At 34.5% G+C, this 14,640-nt stretch overlaps 1 protein-coding gene across 1 annotated transcript in view; it reads left to right on the plus strand.

Moving 5' to 3' along the window:
- The first annotated feature begins 705 nt into the window (after nt 1-705).
- LOC131151977 (1-aminocyclopropane-1-carboxylate oxidase homolog 1-like) overlaps nt 706-14,640 on the plus strand; it is a 44,041-nt gene continuing 30,106 nt past the window's right edge. The window contains exon 1 of the mRNA XM_058103516.1: nt 706-1,405. Within this exon, the coding sequence (XP_057959499.1) occupies nt 864-1,405 (542 nt within the window). The 5' untranslated portion in view covers nt 706-863. The remainder of the gene's footprint in view (nt 1,406-14,640) is intronic.

Genomic DNA, 14,640 nt, shown 5'->3' on the forward strand with positions numbered 1-14,640 from the left:
CTGCTATTTTATCTCTGACATAACATCAAACTAAGATAAAAAACATATTCAAAGCATACAACCTATATTATTATTAGCACGATGATAACTCATATCATGCACACAAGGCAAGCAATCATAGATAAACGTATTGCTAAATAAATTTGACTCGTAATACTACTGCAATATGATGTAATTAGTTTTTCCAACGCAATATATATTCATTCAACATATAACTCTTCTATTTCATTATGCTATCGAATTATAAAATCTATTAATACTTGTTTGATAGAGATTTTAAATTTAAATTTGTATGAATTTAGGTAAAATATAATATTAAATTAAATTATATTAAAATCTATCATATTCAAACTCAAAATTTGAAATCCACATTTTAAAATACAATATCAAACTCTTTTCTTTCAAATTAAATTTATCTTTCTTCCTTCTTGTTCAAACTTCAACCAATTTTTTTCCTGCTGCTGCGTAGGCCGGTAGGCCACTGGTGATAATAATGAAAAAAGGGTGGAAGTTTTGTTGAATTTTAAATTAAGACAAAACTCTTCAAAGTTAAGCTTTCCAAATACGTCCAATGGCGGCGCTTCCTGGAAGTGATGGAAGTTTTTATTTATAAGCAAGCTGCTGGCAGTTTTGTCGTACATGCGCTCCGGTCGTCAGTTGACTACATGCACTATTAATTGATTCAATATGGACCGTACAATATTTGTCTCTCGGAATCTTGTGAATTTCCAGAATAATCAATCAACGATTAAACGTAGCCTTTCGTCACCTGCTGCATAACTTTCTTCCATTTTAGTCCGTTTATATTTTTCACGCCGGCCTTGATTTCTCTCGCTACAGCTAGCCCGGGAGGCAAGTAGGAAATGGTGGTCTCCGGTTCAAGCGAGGTTCCGGCGCCGGCAGGCTCCAACTACGACCGACTAAGCGAGATAAAAGCGTTTGATGAAACAAAAAGAGGGGTCAAAGGTCTCGTCGACGCCGGCGTCGTCGAGATTCCTCGGATGTTCTTTAACCCGCCGGACGGTCTCGAGAAGGCGCCGGGAGACGGGCTCACGCAGTTCGTTTTTCCGGTGATAGATCTCGGAGGCATGGACAGAGACCCGATTCGGCGGAAGGAGGTTGTGGATGAAGTCCGGAAAGCGGCGGAGAGTTGGGGTTTCTTCGAGGTGGTGAACCATGGGATACCGGTCAGCGTTTTGGAGGAGATGTTGGCGGGCGTGCGCAGATTTTATGAGCAAGACGATGAGGTGAAGATGGAGCTGTACACACGGGACACCTCCAGAAGGCTGTATTACAACAGCAATTTCGATCTCTACTCTGCATCGGCGGCTAATTGGAGGGACACTTATAATTGCATCATGGCTCCTAATCCCCCTCAACCTGAAGAATTGCCGGCTGTGTGCAGGTATTACTTTCACCTTAGATCACTAATTCAGAGTTTATGGCATAGTTAAAATTGATGACTGAGTCAGTAGGTTAGATGTATACTATACCAACAAATAGTTTCAAGTAATTACTTAGATAATATATACTTTTTATTTGTAAAATATATTTTTTAAAAAATTATTAGGAGTCGAACAAAATATTAAAAGAGAGAGAATGTGATTTAATTATTTTTCTAAAATTATGCATGAGCTTTAAATGCATCCATGATCGCTTAATTACTAACTAAAATCATCCAGGTTGCTATACTTCTTATTTGTTTATTTTATGGTGCAACAACACCACACATCTATTAAAATGTTGCAATTTCTCCGTTTTCATCCGATAGAAGTGCCTCTCGGTCACATATGCTTATGTAAAAGATATTTTTTTGAGTGCTTGCAATTTGAATCTCACCATAAAAATTTTAATTTGCTAGGACCACTTGGTGTTTACATTGACTTTCTTTCTAATTGTTGTTTAGTTATTAGGTTAGAAAAATTACAGGTAAGGAGATAAAAGTATGATATCAATTAAAAAATTCATTTAGTGTCTAGGTGTAGTAGCCAATGCATGTGTATATATATATATATATATATTGTCTGCATTAAAAATAAGCAAATAAAAGTAGTTGGATAAGTGGGAAATAGCTGCCATCAATCATCGTTAAGTCCATTTTCATTGGCTTTTCTAAAAGGCATCTTCCCCACAACGTATATATATAGTTACACAAATATTATTTCGCAATGCCATCCATTGGAACTGTATGTGAATTTCATATGTGAATTTCATATGAGAATTTCATAGAGTTTTTAGCTCTTTTTGTCAGGCTTGATTGTCAACCTATAAGAGTTTCCTCCTTATCGGAGATGATTCATATGACATAATAACTCTTAACTGTGAGCGTGTTATCTTTGTAACTTATTGTAATCCCTTCACTGAGGAGATTTATATCTTGCTTTTCTAATGAAACTTGAACACTTCATCTTTTGCAAAGGAAATATCAATGATTTCTCTCTACTTTTAGCCACTTTAATTTTCTAATTCCCAATTCAAAATAGTAAACCCATTCTACTCATCTGTAGAAAATAATTAGGCATAGGATCTTCAGCCAACTTACTCCTAGTAGGGCATATGTCTAGTGGCAATCACCCACTGTGATGCTTGTTTCACCTTATTATGAACCATGTATTTCTTGGGTGAACTTGCCTATTTGATTTTCATTGCATCTTTCTTTAAATAAACTAAATTCTTTTTTTATATATATGGCCAAAATAGGGGAAAAAAAAAACAAGGTTAGTATGTAGGCTCTAATGTTCAACTTGATGTCATTGCTCATCTAACCAAATTTTACAAATTAGGGCTTTGCAAAATCAAATTTTGCACATTTGAGAAAAACAAGCACTAGTAGCTTGAAGGTAGCCTGGAAGGCCAAAATAAGAGGCAATGGCTGTCAGAACCATTTTTTTTTTCTCAAAAATGCACCAAAAGTTTTGGGAAGTTAGGAAAAATCAAAATAGAATCAAAAGATATTTTCGATTAATAGAATCAAAAGATATTTTCGATAGTCTAAAATCCATAGAATAATTGTCTACCCGTTAACTAATGGCCCTATATATTACAAGGTGTTTTCTATAGGAATACATCCAAGTCCTCCAACACAAACATAAAAAGGAAAGACTCACAACCCAAATTAAACTTGTCCCATTCTCCTTTGGTGTTCACATTTATTCCACATTGGAGGAACTAGAATGCAAATGATTGCCCAAAATTGTACTAATACTATAAGCATTTCCAAGCTATTACAAGTCTCTAGAAAAGGGATGGATCCATTGATATTCCTGGACAATGGGAATTTTCTAGAAGACATGACACAAAACCAAGTTACTTTCTATTAGATTAAGGTCTTTAGTTACTTTGTCTAATTAAAAAAAAAACAATTGTGTTTTTGTGGTTCATATGCTTGATGTATTTCATAGACAAGGAAGAAGACATAGTGGAAAATCACATGTGCTGAGGTGCAGCAGGGAAATTGTCAACTATTTGACTAAAATAGTCAATGATTTGGCTATAGAATTCAGACAATTTACATTTTGTCCGAAACAATCGACTATTTGGCCCCAACAGTCGACGATTTTGAAATTAAGAATAACTTCCCAAGAGGGGGGGGGGGGGTTTGAATTGGCTTTTAAAACTTTCGTTTTAGTTCCTTTTAGAATTCTTAAACTTATTTTATTTCTTTTAACCAATTCGTGACTTATTTGTTTAATTTGTTAAGCACTCAAGAACTTAGTTTCTTTATTTAATCTTTAACCATACAAACATCCAACCATTCAACCAAACCAATCAACTATAATTAGAAAGTAAACAAACAAACCAATACACAACACTTATGTAATATAAAAACTCAAGATAATTGTTTGTTTATATTACCCAAATTTGAACCAAGCCCTGTATTGAATGAGAATTTATGCTTGCTGATGTAAAGCCCTGTATAGATGAATCCAATCACTCTTTCCAAATATTTAGAACTCAAATAAACTTTTGGTAAATTTATCTTTGGGATGTTAACCAAATAACGTACTCCCATATGGTTTCCGCAAGATATGGTGTAACCAATGTACTCCCTTTCGGTTTCCGCAACCCAAATCAAAATTAAACTTTAAGTTTGTTTGATTTCCAAATATACGTAGTTTATATGATTTTCAAATTTAAACTATCCACGCAATTTAAATATGCATTAAAATTAAAGAATAGGGAAGAGAGAGTGAGACAGGGATTTTTACGAGGTTCAGCTTATACCCAGCGTACGTCATCGCCTTTGGCAAACCATCAAAGGTTTCACTAAACCTGTTCCGTTAATGGGTGGAACAAACCTTTACAACACTCCTTTGTTAAGGCTAGAGCCCGTCTTCTCCAAACGATATCCCTTTGTTCGGTCACTCTTTAACTAGGTTAGAGCCCGCCTCTCTAAGCAATATCCCCTTGCTTAGCCAACGATTCAAACAATCTTTGGAATCGTCAATCTTCAAGAAAAATAAAAAGAATAGCTGTGTACAAGAAACACTCTCTAGAAAGAGCAAGTTAGTATAAGTTCAACACTATATACTTTAATGTAAAATATCAATATGAAATAGAATGAAGCTCAAGTGTAGAATTCACCAATATCCTTCTTAGATGAGGATTAGCAGTAGGAATTCAGTGGAGGAAGGATTAGCACTTCAGAATATCTTAGCAAAAGAGTTTTGTAATGAGTGAGCAAGAGAACTTGTAAGAACAAGAGTGCTTTCAACTTCTCAAAACAGATTTTTCAATTCTTGGATATATTTTGATTTGCAAAATCATGTATTTATAGGCTTTCAAACTTGTTTCCATGTTGCAAAAGTTTTCTTAGAGAGTTTCCCAAGTTGTTAGAAAAATTGGAGCTCAAAACGGTTATATTTTAAAATATTAGAATTTAAAAATTTACTCGTTGAACAGTGTTCAGATGTTTGAAGAGTCGTATTCAGTCATCTGAAGTTCCTGAAACCCCTTAAAAAATGAACTGGACGCAGGGTCAGATGTCTGAAGAGAGGGTTCAAACGTCTGAGGTGCCAGGTTCAGATGTCTGAAGTGCCGTTTTCAGGCATTTGAACAGCTACTGCCTGTTTTGAATTTGTCCAAAAAATCTTCAGACGTTTGAGGTGTCGAGTTCAGACGTCTGAAGTGGTTCTGTGTGCTGTTCAGACAGCTGAAGTGCCTCTCATGAACAGTGTTTAGTTGTTTGACAAGAGTGACCCCGCTTTAGTGTTTTGGCCATAAATTTTTATGTATAACTCTAAATTAGGTGTTCGTGTTGTCAAAAGAAAGTTAAGAGAAAATCCTACAACTTTCATGTTGAACACACGTTAAAATAATGAGATTTTGATAGAGAAAAATTCACCTCAATGCGGATGTATAAAAAACTGATAGCATTTGGGAAAACTCTTTTTAGTGCTTTTCATTCCAAAAATGATTCTAACCTCTTTAAAATAAATTTTAACCTTATAAAAACATTTTTCAGGTATTTTAAAAGGTATCTAGGTCTAAGAAGTTAACCTAAGAGTTTTAAAATATTTCAAATGATATTTTAAACATTAAAGCACTTACATAAATACTTCTAAGACTTTTCTCATTCTATGTTCTTGAGTCTTCATGCTTTGTCCTTTGATTGAGTCCATCTTTTCTTCAAGCTTTCATATTCTTTGAGATTTCTCATTTTTCCTTTCTTTGACTCTTTTGACTTTAAACATTCCTTGGCATGCAAGATCTCATATTCTTCAAGGTTTAATATATCATCTTTAAATTCATGCTTTGACTCATTTAAGCTTCATTTGATCATTGTGAACACTTTCACCTTAATTTTTCATATGTGAGCCTTGAAATAACATTACTCACACAAATATGTTAAATTTCACTTGTTTGTTAGCATCAAAATAAGATAACAAGATTTTAAGCATTGTAAGGCCAACATGTTTGCCTTGGGAATCCAATGCAGATTTTCAAAATTTGAATGTGAATGTTAAGTTGGTTGGGTGTTTGGAGGGAAACCTTTGAAGTGTTTATAAAATACCATGTTGGGTATATTTTGAGAGTGGAAGATCATTGTAAGAGTGATTGTATTACATGTTTTTTGAAACTTACATAGTGAAACTTTGCTGATTACTCTCGTGGATGTAAGAATTGCCGAACCACGTAAATCTTTGCATTGTTGTTCTTGCTTTCAGATATACTACGTGTGCATGTGTGTTCCATATTTGTTCTTCATTAGTTGATGTGTTTAATTTCCGTTGTGTAATTCTAAGTTCCTTCACAACAATTGGTATCAGAGCGTTGTTGTTATGACACCAGACACTTCATTTGCGAAATTTGATGTTGTCAAATTTGATGAAACTTGAAACTTTGGATTTTGGAAGAGTAGATTGAAAGATTTGCTTGTGCACCAAGGGGGTGTGAAGATCTTGTATGGTGTTCAACCAGAAGGTATGGATGAGACTAATTGGAAAGAATTAGAAGAAAAGGTTGTTGCTACAATACAATTGTGTTTGGTCGATGGAGTGCTCTATCATGTCATAGAGGAAGATTCTCTTGCAGTTGTTCAGCAAAAGCTTGAAAGCTGGTACATGTCCAAATCCTTTACTAAAAAATTATTTTTTAAGCAGCATCTTTATTGGCTTAAGATGGTTGATGGTTTAAATTCAAACCAACATATCAACGCATTTAATCAAATCATGAGTGATTTAATGTGGGTTGATGTGAAATTTGAAGAGGATGATAAGACATTGATGTTACTGAATTCCTTGCCAAGGACTCACACATATGAGAACCTGGTTACCACTTTTACATGGGGGAAAGAGACCCTTGGGGTTTCATCAAAGGATGAAAGTATGTGATGAAAATTCATACGGAGAAGGACTTTTGGTGAAAGGGAACCATGATCATGGGAGAGGAAAATTCAAAAATGGATCGAGTAAAAAATCTCAAACTCAATCTAAAAAGAAAAAGGATATCTGATGTTGTAAGTGTGGTAAAAAGGGGCACATTAAACCGGAGTGTTTGGATTGGAAGAAAGGAAATGTTGAAAACCATGAAGGGACTTTAAAATCACAAAATTTAGTTCAAGAAAAAAGTTCAGTTTGCAGTGATGGTGATGTACTTTCAGTTTTGTCGGGGTTGGATCACCTCACGGACTCATGGATCCTATACTTGACATGTTCTTACCATATGACTTCAAATAAGGAGTGGTTTAGCACTTATGGATTGGTAAATTCAGGTTCAGTTCTTATGAGCAATGATGTCTCTTGTAAAATCATTGGCATATGACGTGTTATGATTAAAATGTTCGATAGTGGTGTAAGAACCTTGAGTAATGTAAGACACATATCAGACCTATGGAAGAGTTTCATTTCACTTGACACTTTGGATTGTAATGGATTCGATTACAAGTACGAAAGTGGGTTTATGAAGGTGTGCAAAGGTAATTTGATAGTGATGAAAGGGCAAAAGTTAGATGAAAATATTTATACACTACAGGGAACTACTGTTGTAGGTGGACCTGTAGCCATAGATTCTGAATTTGATGAAACCATTTCGTTGCATATGCGACTTTGTTGACTTTGGTGTAATTCCAAGAGGGGGTGAATTGAATTTTAAAAATTTTTGGCTAATTTAAATATTTACGTCGATTCACCACATATCATATCCCATTTTCACGTGTGTATATAAATTAATAAAACGATAAATGCATATATACATGTGGAACATATATCATTTAAATAGAGGTGTGCATGCAACTAATTATAATGATAAATGAAAGCATACACATGCGGAAGTTAAAGTGCAATAATTAAATGAGATAAGGAGAGAGACACACACGATATTTGTTATCAAGGTTTAGCCAAACCAGGCTATGTCCCCGCCTTGGGCATACCCCTCAAAGATTCCACTATCCGTGCTCACTTAAATAAGTGGAGCAGAAGCCATTTACATCATCTCTTTATGGGGCGAGGAAAATCCCAGCTCAATTACAAGGCTAAGCCCAACTTGTCTCCCTTACGGGACGGAAACTCCCCAGTTTAATTTTTGGGCTGAATCAAATCGGTCTCACTTATGGGGCTGAGAATCCCCAGTTCAATTAACAGGCTGAACCCAACTGATCTCACTTACGAGACTGAGACTCCCTAGTTCAATTTGCAGGATGAACCCAACTGATACAATAAAAACATTTTTGTACAAGATAATGTTTCTGAAAATACAAGCAAAGATGTGCATGTTAAAGTTGTACAGTGCACTATCTAATATGATATGATTTATGCTCAGTGGAGAAAATTTGTTTTATTAAAACAATATTTTGAATCTTTGAGAAATGATGTGTATGATAAAATACTTAAAGATGTGACCCTAATAAAACTTTCTCCCAAGAATATATTTCAATAAACATATAGGAGAACCTTGGGTTTGTTCTTCAAATAGTTTTTGCACAAATAAAATATATGAATATGTATATAAGATAAATATGTTCTCCAATAAAGATTTTTTCAATAAAATATTATTTGGAGAATATGAGATTTAAGCTCACAAATATTTGTGCAATAGAAAATTTCTCCCAATAATAGTTATGAAGAAAATAATCGGAAGAAACTTTAACCCAACTCTTAAAAATAATTTTGTGAAACAAATAAAGCTTATGTAAGAATGGATGATCTAAAGTAAATCCCCACACAAAAAAATCTTTTTCAAAAATGATTTTGCAAAAGTAATAAGTGAAAGAGATTAGGAGAGAGTAAAATAAATTTGCCCCAAAGAAAAGATTTATCAATAAAATGTTGTTGGGGGAACTTTGATTAACAAAATATTTTGAGAGGATCTGGAAGTTAATCAAAGTTGCTAATCTAGAGTAATGAAGGGGTATTTATAGAGTCTGGGATATTTTTGACCATTGGGGACATGCTGGGTATTATCAGAAAAGTTTAATTAATTTTTAAACCTGTTTTAGCATTTAAAAAACCGCAACCTTAAAGGTTCGATTGGTAAACCATATTAATAAGTTTGGTTGACCATTTCAATTTTGAACTATGGATTTGGTTGACCGTTTCAGGGTGAATATGAACCTTTCATAGGTTCAGTTGACCATGGCTTAGGTTCAGTTGACCGCTCTTTGAGTTTCGGATGACTGAGCTCATTTTGAACTACAGGTCCGGTTGGACGGGGAATTGAAGGTAGAAAAAGGTACTTTTGAAGTTCAGTCGACCGAGGAAGCTCAGTTCAAAAAAGGGTCGGTCGACCAAGCCAAGTCAAATATTTGACTTCTACCTATTCGTTTGACCGAAACGTTTATAACACATATTGGTCGATTGATCGAGACTTTGTCAAACATTGACTTTCTTGCCTATGGTCTATTCGATTGACTAAGTTTTTAAATTAAGCTTAAAAATTTGGTGTCGATCGACCAAAGGTCTACCGAAAGCTTTGTTATTGCCCTAATTTTGTCCCTAACCAATTTAAACCTTTTTTGTATGATTCAGTTGTTGAGAAAAAGGTTTTTTGTGAAGTGTGTTGATCCCTAGGGTCTATCTACGGTCGTTCTGAGCATTCATCCATATCGTGCATATGCATGCATTATTACAGACCAAATAATAAAAAATTAAATGCAATACATATTAAAATAAATGTCTTCTAATTTTGCTCTTTCTTCATGGGATACGCCAAGCTGTGTGTACACTTTAAGTCTCATCTTGGCTTCCATTTTTCGGTATCTTAAGTTCATGCTGAAGTGAAAATCTATTCACATACTAAATGCACACATAAGATACTGGTGCTTTGTGAGCATCAAAACAGGGATAGGATTCAAAAAGTCAACAAGCTTGGGTATATGGGTGAACGTAGTATGAAAGAACTTCACAAGAGGAAACTCTTGAAATGTATGAAAATTAATGTAAACTAAAATTTTGCAAGTTTTGTATTCTTGGGAAACAAAATAGGGCACAATTCAAATAAGTTATTCATAAGACGAAAGGTATTCTTGATTATATACATACTAATGTTTGGGGCCGGTTAGTGTAGCATCAAAAGGAGGACATGTTTACTTTGTGAATTTTGTTGACGAATACTCACATAAAGTTTGGGTATACTTCATGCGGCACAAGTTTAATACGTCTGTCAGGTTTAAGTTGTAGAAAGCTGAAGTGGAAAACCAGACGAGGAAGAGAATCAAATGGCTCAGGTCAAACAATGGGACCGAGTACATTGATTCTAGGTTCATGGAGTTTTGTGAGCAATGTGGCATTAAGAGATATTTCATTGTTCTCCTGATATCTCAACAAAATGGTGTGGTTGAAAGGATGAATCAAACTCTAGCTGAAAGAGTTCGGTGTCTCAGGCTTAATGCAGGACTACCAAAGAACTTCTGAGCCGAGACAGTTAGTATGGCTTGTTTCGTGGTAAACTGATCACCAAGGGCATCATTAGAAAGGAAAGTGGCAGAAAAGGTATGGATGGGAAATGCAGTAGATTATTATAGATTGAAGGTATTCGGTTGTCTAGCATGTATTCACGTGTCTAATAAGGAGAGATCGAAGCTTGACGCAAAGTCTAGACGTTGAATCTTTTTGCGATATTGAAAGGGTGTAGAAGAGTTCAAACTATGGGATCCAATGACAAACAAGGTGATGCTTAGTAGGGATGTAGTTTTTTGTGAGAAAGTTATGGTGAAGCGTACTCTAGAAAATTGGAGTAGAGACGATCATGTTGTGCAAGTGGAGTTAGAAACTCAAGGAAATGATAATGATCTTGGTCCCCCGGTTGCAAATGATTCTAATTTGGGAAACTAGTAAGTTGATAATATTCCTATATGGAGATCTAGACGCACTATCAGATCACTGCTAAGATATGCGTTTTGAAGAGTTAGTATCTTATGCTTTCATTACTAGTTGCAATGATCCAACTACTTTTCAAGAGACAATGCACATCAAGGAGAAAAGTAGGTGGATGGGTGTTATGATTGAGGAAGTGGAATTATTGCATAAGAATCAAACTTTGGAGTTGGTGGAGCTTCCAAATAGGAAGAGGGTGATAGGTTACAAATGAGTATATAGGGAAAAAAAAAAAAAAACAATTTCAGAAAAGGAAAGAGAGAAGTTCAAGGCACAGTTAGTGACAAAGGTGTACTCATACAAAAAAAGGAATAGATTATGATGAAATCTTTTCACCTGTGGTCCAACACACTTCCATCAGGATAGTGTTGGGGTTAGTAGCACATTATGACATGCATTTGGAACAAATGGATATGAAGAGGACATTTTTCCATGGTGACTTCGAGGAACATATTTATATGGTACAGCCGAAGGGATTTAATGAATTGGGGCAAGACACTTAGTTTGCAAGTTGAAGAAGTCTCTTTACGGGCTGAAACAGTATCCAAGGAAATGGTACAAAAGATTTGAATCCTATATGATGAGGATAAGCTATAGAAGCTGTGAGTATGATTGCTGCGTGTGTGTGAAGAAGTTTGATGATGGTTCTCTTATTTTATTATTGTTGTATGTCGACGAGATGTTAATACTTGCGAAGGATTTAACTGAGGTAAATCAATTAAAGGATTTTTTGCATAAAGAGTTTGACATGAAGGATCTTGGTCTAGCAGATAAGATACTTGGGATGGAGATTCGTCAGGACAAAACTGAAGGGAGGTTCTGGTTATATCAGGGCGTTTATGTGGAGAAGGTGTTAGAAAGGTTCATCATGGCTGATGCTAAATCGATATGTACACCCCTAGAAAGTCACTTTAAATTATCTATTTCTGAATGCCCAAGTACGGATGATGATATCATAGATATGTCAAAGGTCATTGTTAATTCAGGTGTAATCCCAAGAGAGGGGTGAATTGAGTATTTTAAAATTCTTTCAGATTATTTACTACTTAATCCCTATTTCAATATTTAAAAAATTAATTATTAAGTGTGTGTGAGGTTATTCGACATACACACATGCAATATAAGTAATGAAATACGTTGCGAAAATTAAAAGGAGTAAAAGGAAAGAGAAGGCAAACACAATTTTTACGAGGTTCAACCAACCTGGCCTACGTCATCGCCTTGAGCAACCCACTCAAGGATTCCTCTAAATCCCTGCTTCTTTAACCGAGATGGAGCTTCCCTTACGTCCGCTGCTTACAAGAAGCACAACTTTCTCCTCACCCAATTCACAACCCGAACCGTGATTACAATTACAATTTCAAATCTGCAAAACAACTCAATATTGCTTCTAACAAAGCTAGTGAGTACAACTGAAAACCTAACACATATCCATATGATGAAACTTGAAGCTCAGTATGAATGTAACAATATAATCATTATATGAATGAATATGCTTCACCAAATTTCCCTCTTATCAAACCTCCCAAAATAATTATATAAGTAAATTCTTTGGAGAACTAAGGGTTCTAGTTCAACTTACTAGATGCACAAATACCAAATGTGATCTTGTTAAAGGATTTGTCTTGAATATTATAAAGATCTAAATCAATAAGTTTTCTTCCAAATATCCAAACACAATATGATCTTTGTAATATGTAAATATATATATATACATATATATATATATATATATATATATATATATGATATGATATGAGTTCCCAAGGTCAAAAACCTAATATAATATTTTTCAGAAAATATCCCACAATAATATATATAGTTATGAACTTTATGGATATTTAATCAAGTGGTTTTGTAATGTCGAAAGTATCAAATCTTTAAATGAATACACACTTGAATCAAAGATATTTAACCAATGGCAAAACTTTTCTCAAGTAGTGATCTTATCAAATACAATCTATATGTATATGAGTACACTCAAGATCAATCTCTTAAATAATATGCAATAATATATTTTGAGATGAAAAACTCTTTGAGAAAAAATATTGACAAACAAACTGATTTACCAAACCTCAATACCAAGTTGAATGCACAACAATCACAATAATGCCTTTTGTAGATCAATGCAACCTTAGCTCAGATTTGAAGTATAAGCTTTGAAATACCAATCAAAAGTTTCAGCAGTGTGTTATCTCAAGTTGTGCTAATCGTACAATGTGCTCAATCGTTTGCCAAATGTTGTTTTTCTCTTTTCTCTTCTTCTCTCTTCTCTTTGCTCAGGGGCACTAGGGTTTAGATGTTAATTATATAGGTAACCTTACCCTTAGGATGAGTTCTAACCATTGGATCAACTTGATGTAAAAAAATAACTCGCGTGTTCTCTCATTAAAAATTAAATTTTTAAAGGCTCAAACGATTGAAGTTCCTTAGAGTTTCAAAAAATTAACTTAGACACAAGGTCAGATGACTAAGGTTAAGGATCAGTCTTCTGAAGTGTCCGGTTTAGATGACTGAAGTCTAAGTTCAGTATTCTTATGTGCTTCTCTCAGTTTCTGTGTTTCACTAATAATTCTTCAGATGACCGAACTTAATCTTCGGTCTTCTAAAGAAATTCTTCAGACGACTGAATTTAAACTTCGGTCTTCTAAAGTTGAATCTTTAGACGACTGAATGTGGAGTTTGGTCTTCTGAATTGACCATTTTCTGGATTTTCATTTTTAGTTTCAAAAATATGCTTTTGCACTCTTTCTTTGCTCTTTTATAAAACATTTTTCGGGGTTTTAAAGATATCTATAAGTCCATAAATATCCCCAAAAGATGTTCATAAGATGCATGAGTCCTAAGGTCAATCTAGGGTATATTTTGAGCTTCGAATTAAATCATATGAAATATGTAAATACATTTAGTTTTAAATACTCATTCCCATGACGATCTTGAACTTGCCGCTTGCATCTTCATTCTTCAATTCTTTTAGTTCCATGGATTGTACCAAAATGTATATACTTTAATCTTCATGGCTTCCATGACTTTCTAACCTTCCGTGTATGCTAAATATTGTTCATGTTTACAATCTCAATGCACAGATCAAATACTAAGTGATTTGTCATTATCAAAATAGGATTAGACTTATAGAGTCAACAATTTCCCCCTTTTTAATGATGACAAATACACGAGCAAAAATATAGAATGGGTCACGCTTGACAAGGCTCCCCCTCAAATAATGCTTCAAATGTTCAGCAAATATGCTCATGCTCATACAATTAGTTTTGCCATACATTTTTGCTCTAACCAGATTCTTCTCCCCCTTTTGACATCGATCATCAAAAAGGTGTATAACAAGACATGAGTGAACATAACCTTATCTTCTTCTCCCCCTTTAAGTCTTGAAGTTTTAAACTTATTCAACCATCATATTTTAAAAATGGTATTGTGAATTGTGTCTCCCTATGTCAATTCAATTTACTTCTCCCCCTTGCTAATGCAGAAGACTATGTTGTTGAGTGTAAATTGCAATGTGAACATACACAGTATGTCAAATGTCATATACATGGATAAGCAAACACAGTCACTAAAGTTCAATGATTTTGTGAGGATTAACATGTGTAAGTTAATATGCTCTTATCATGATATGAGTTTAATACCCAATGTGAACAAATGTGATACCAAATGGGAACAAATGAGGCGAATTTGAAATTTTTAACCAATTGTGAATATTAAGTGACGTTGCTCCCCCTGAATTATGTCATCTAATATAATTTTAGGCAACCTCTCGACTATGCATTAGGGCTAATTCACACCTAATTTGGATAAACCTATCCTCTGCAAG

The sequence above is a fragment of the Malania oleifera genome, chromosome 3 (genome assembly GCF_029873635.1).
Source record: "Malania oleifera isolate guangnan ecotype guangnan chromosome 3, ASM2987363v1, whole genome shotgun sequence".
In the NCBI taxonomy this organism is placed as follows: Eukaryota; Viridiplantae; Streptophyta; class Magnoliopsida; order Santalales; family Ximeniaceae; genus Malania; species Malania oleifera.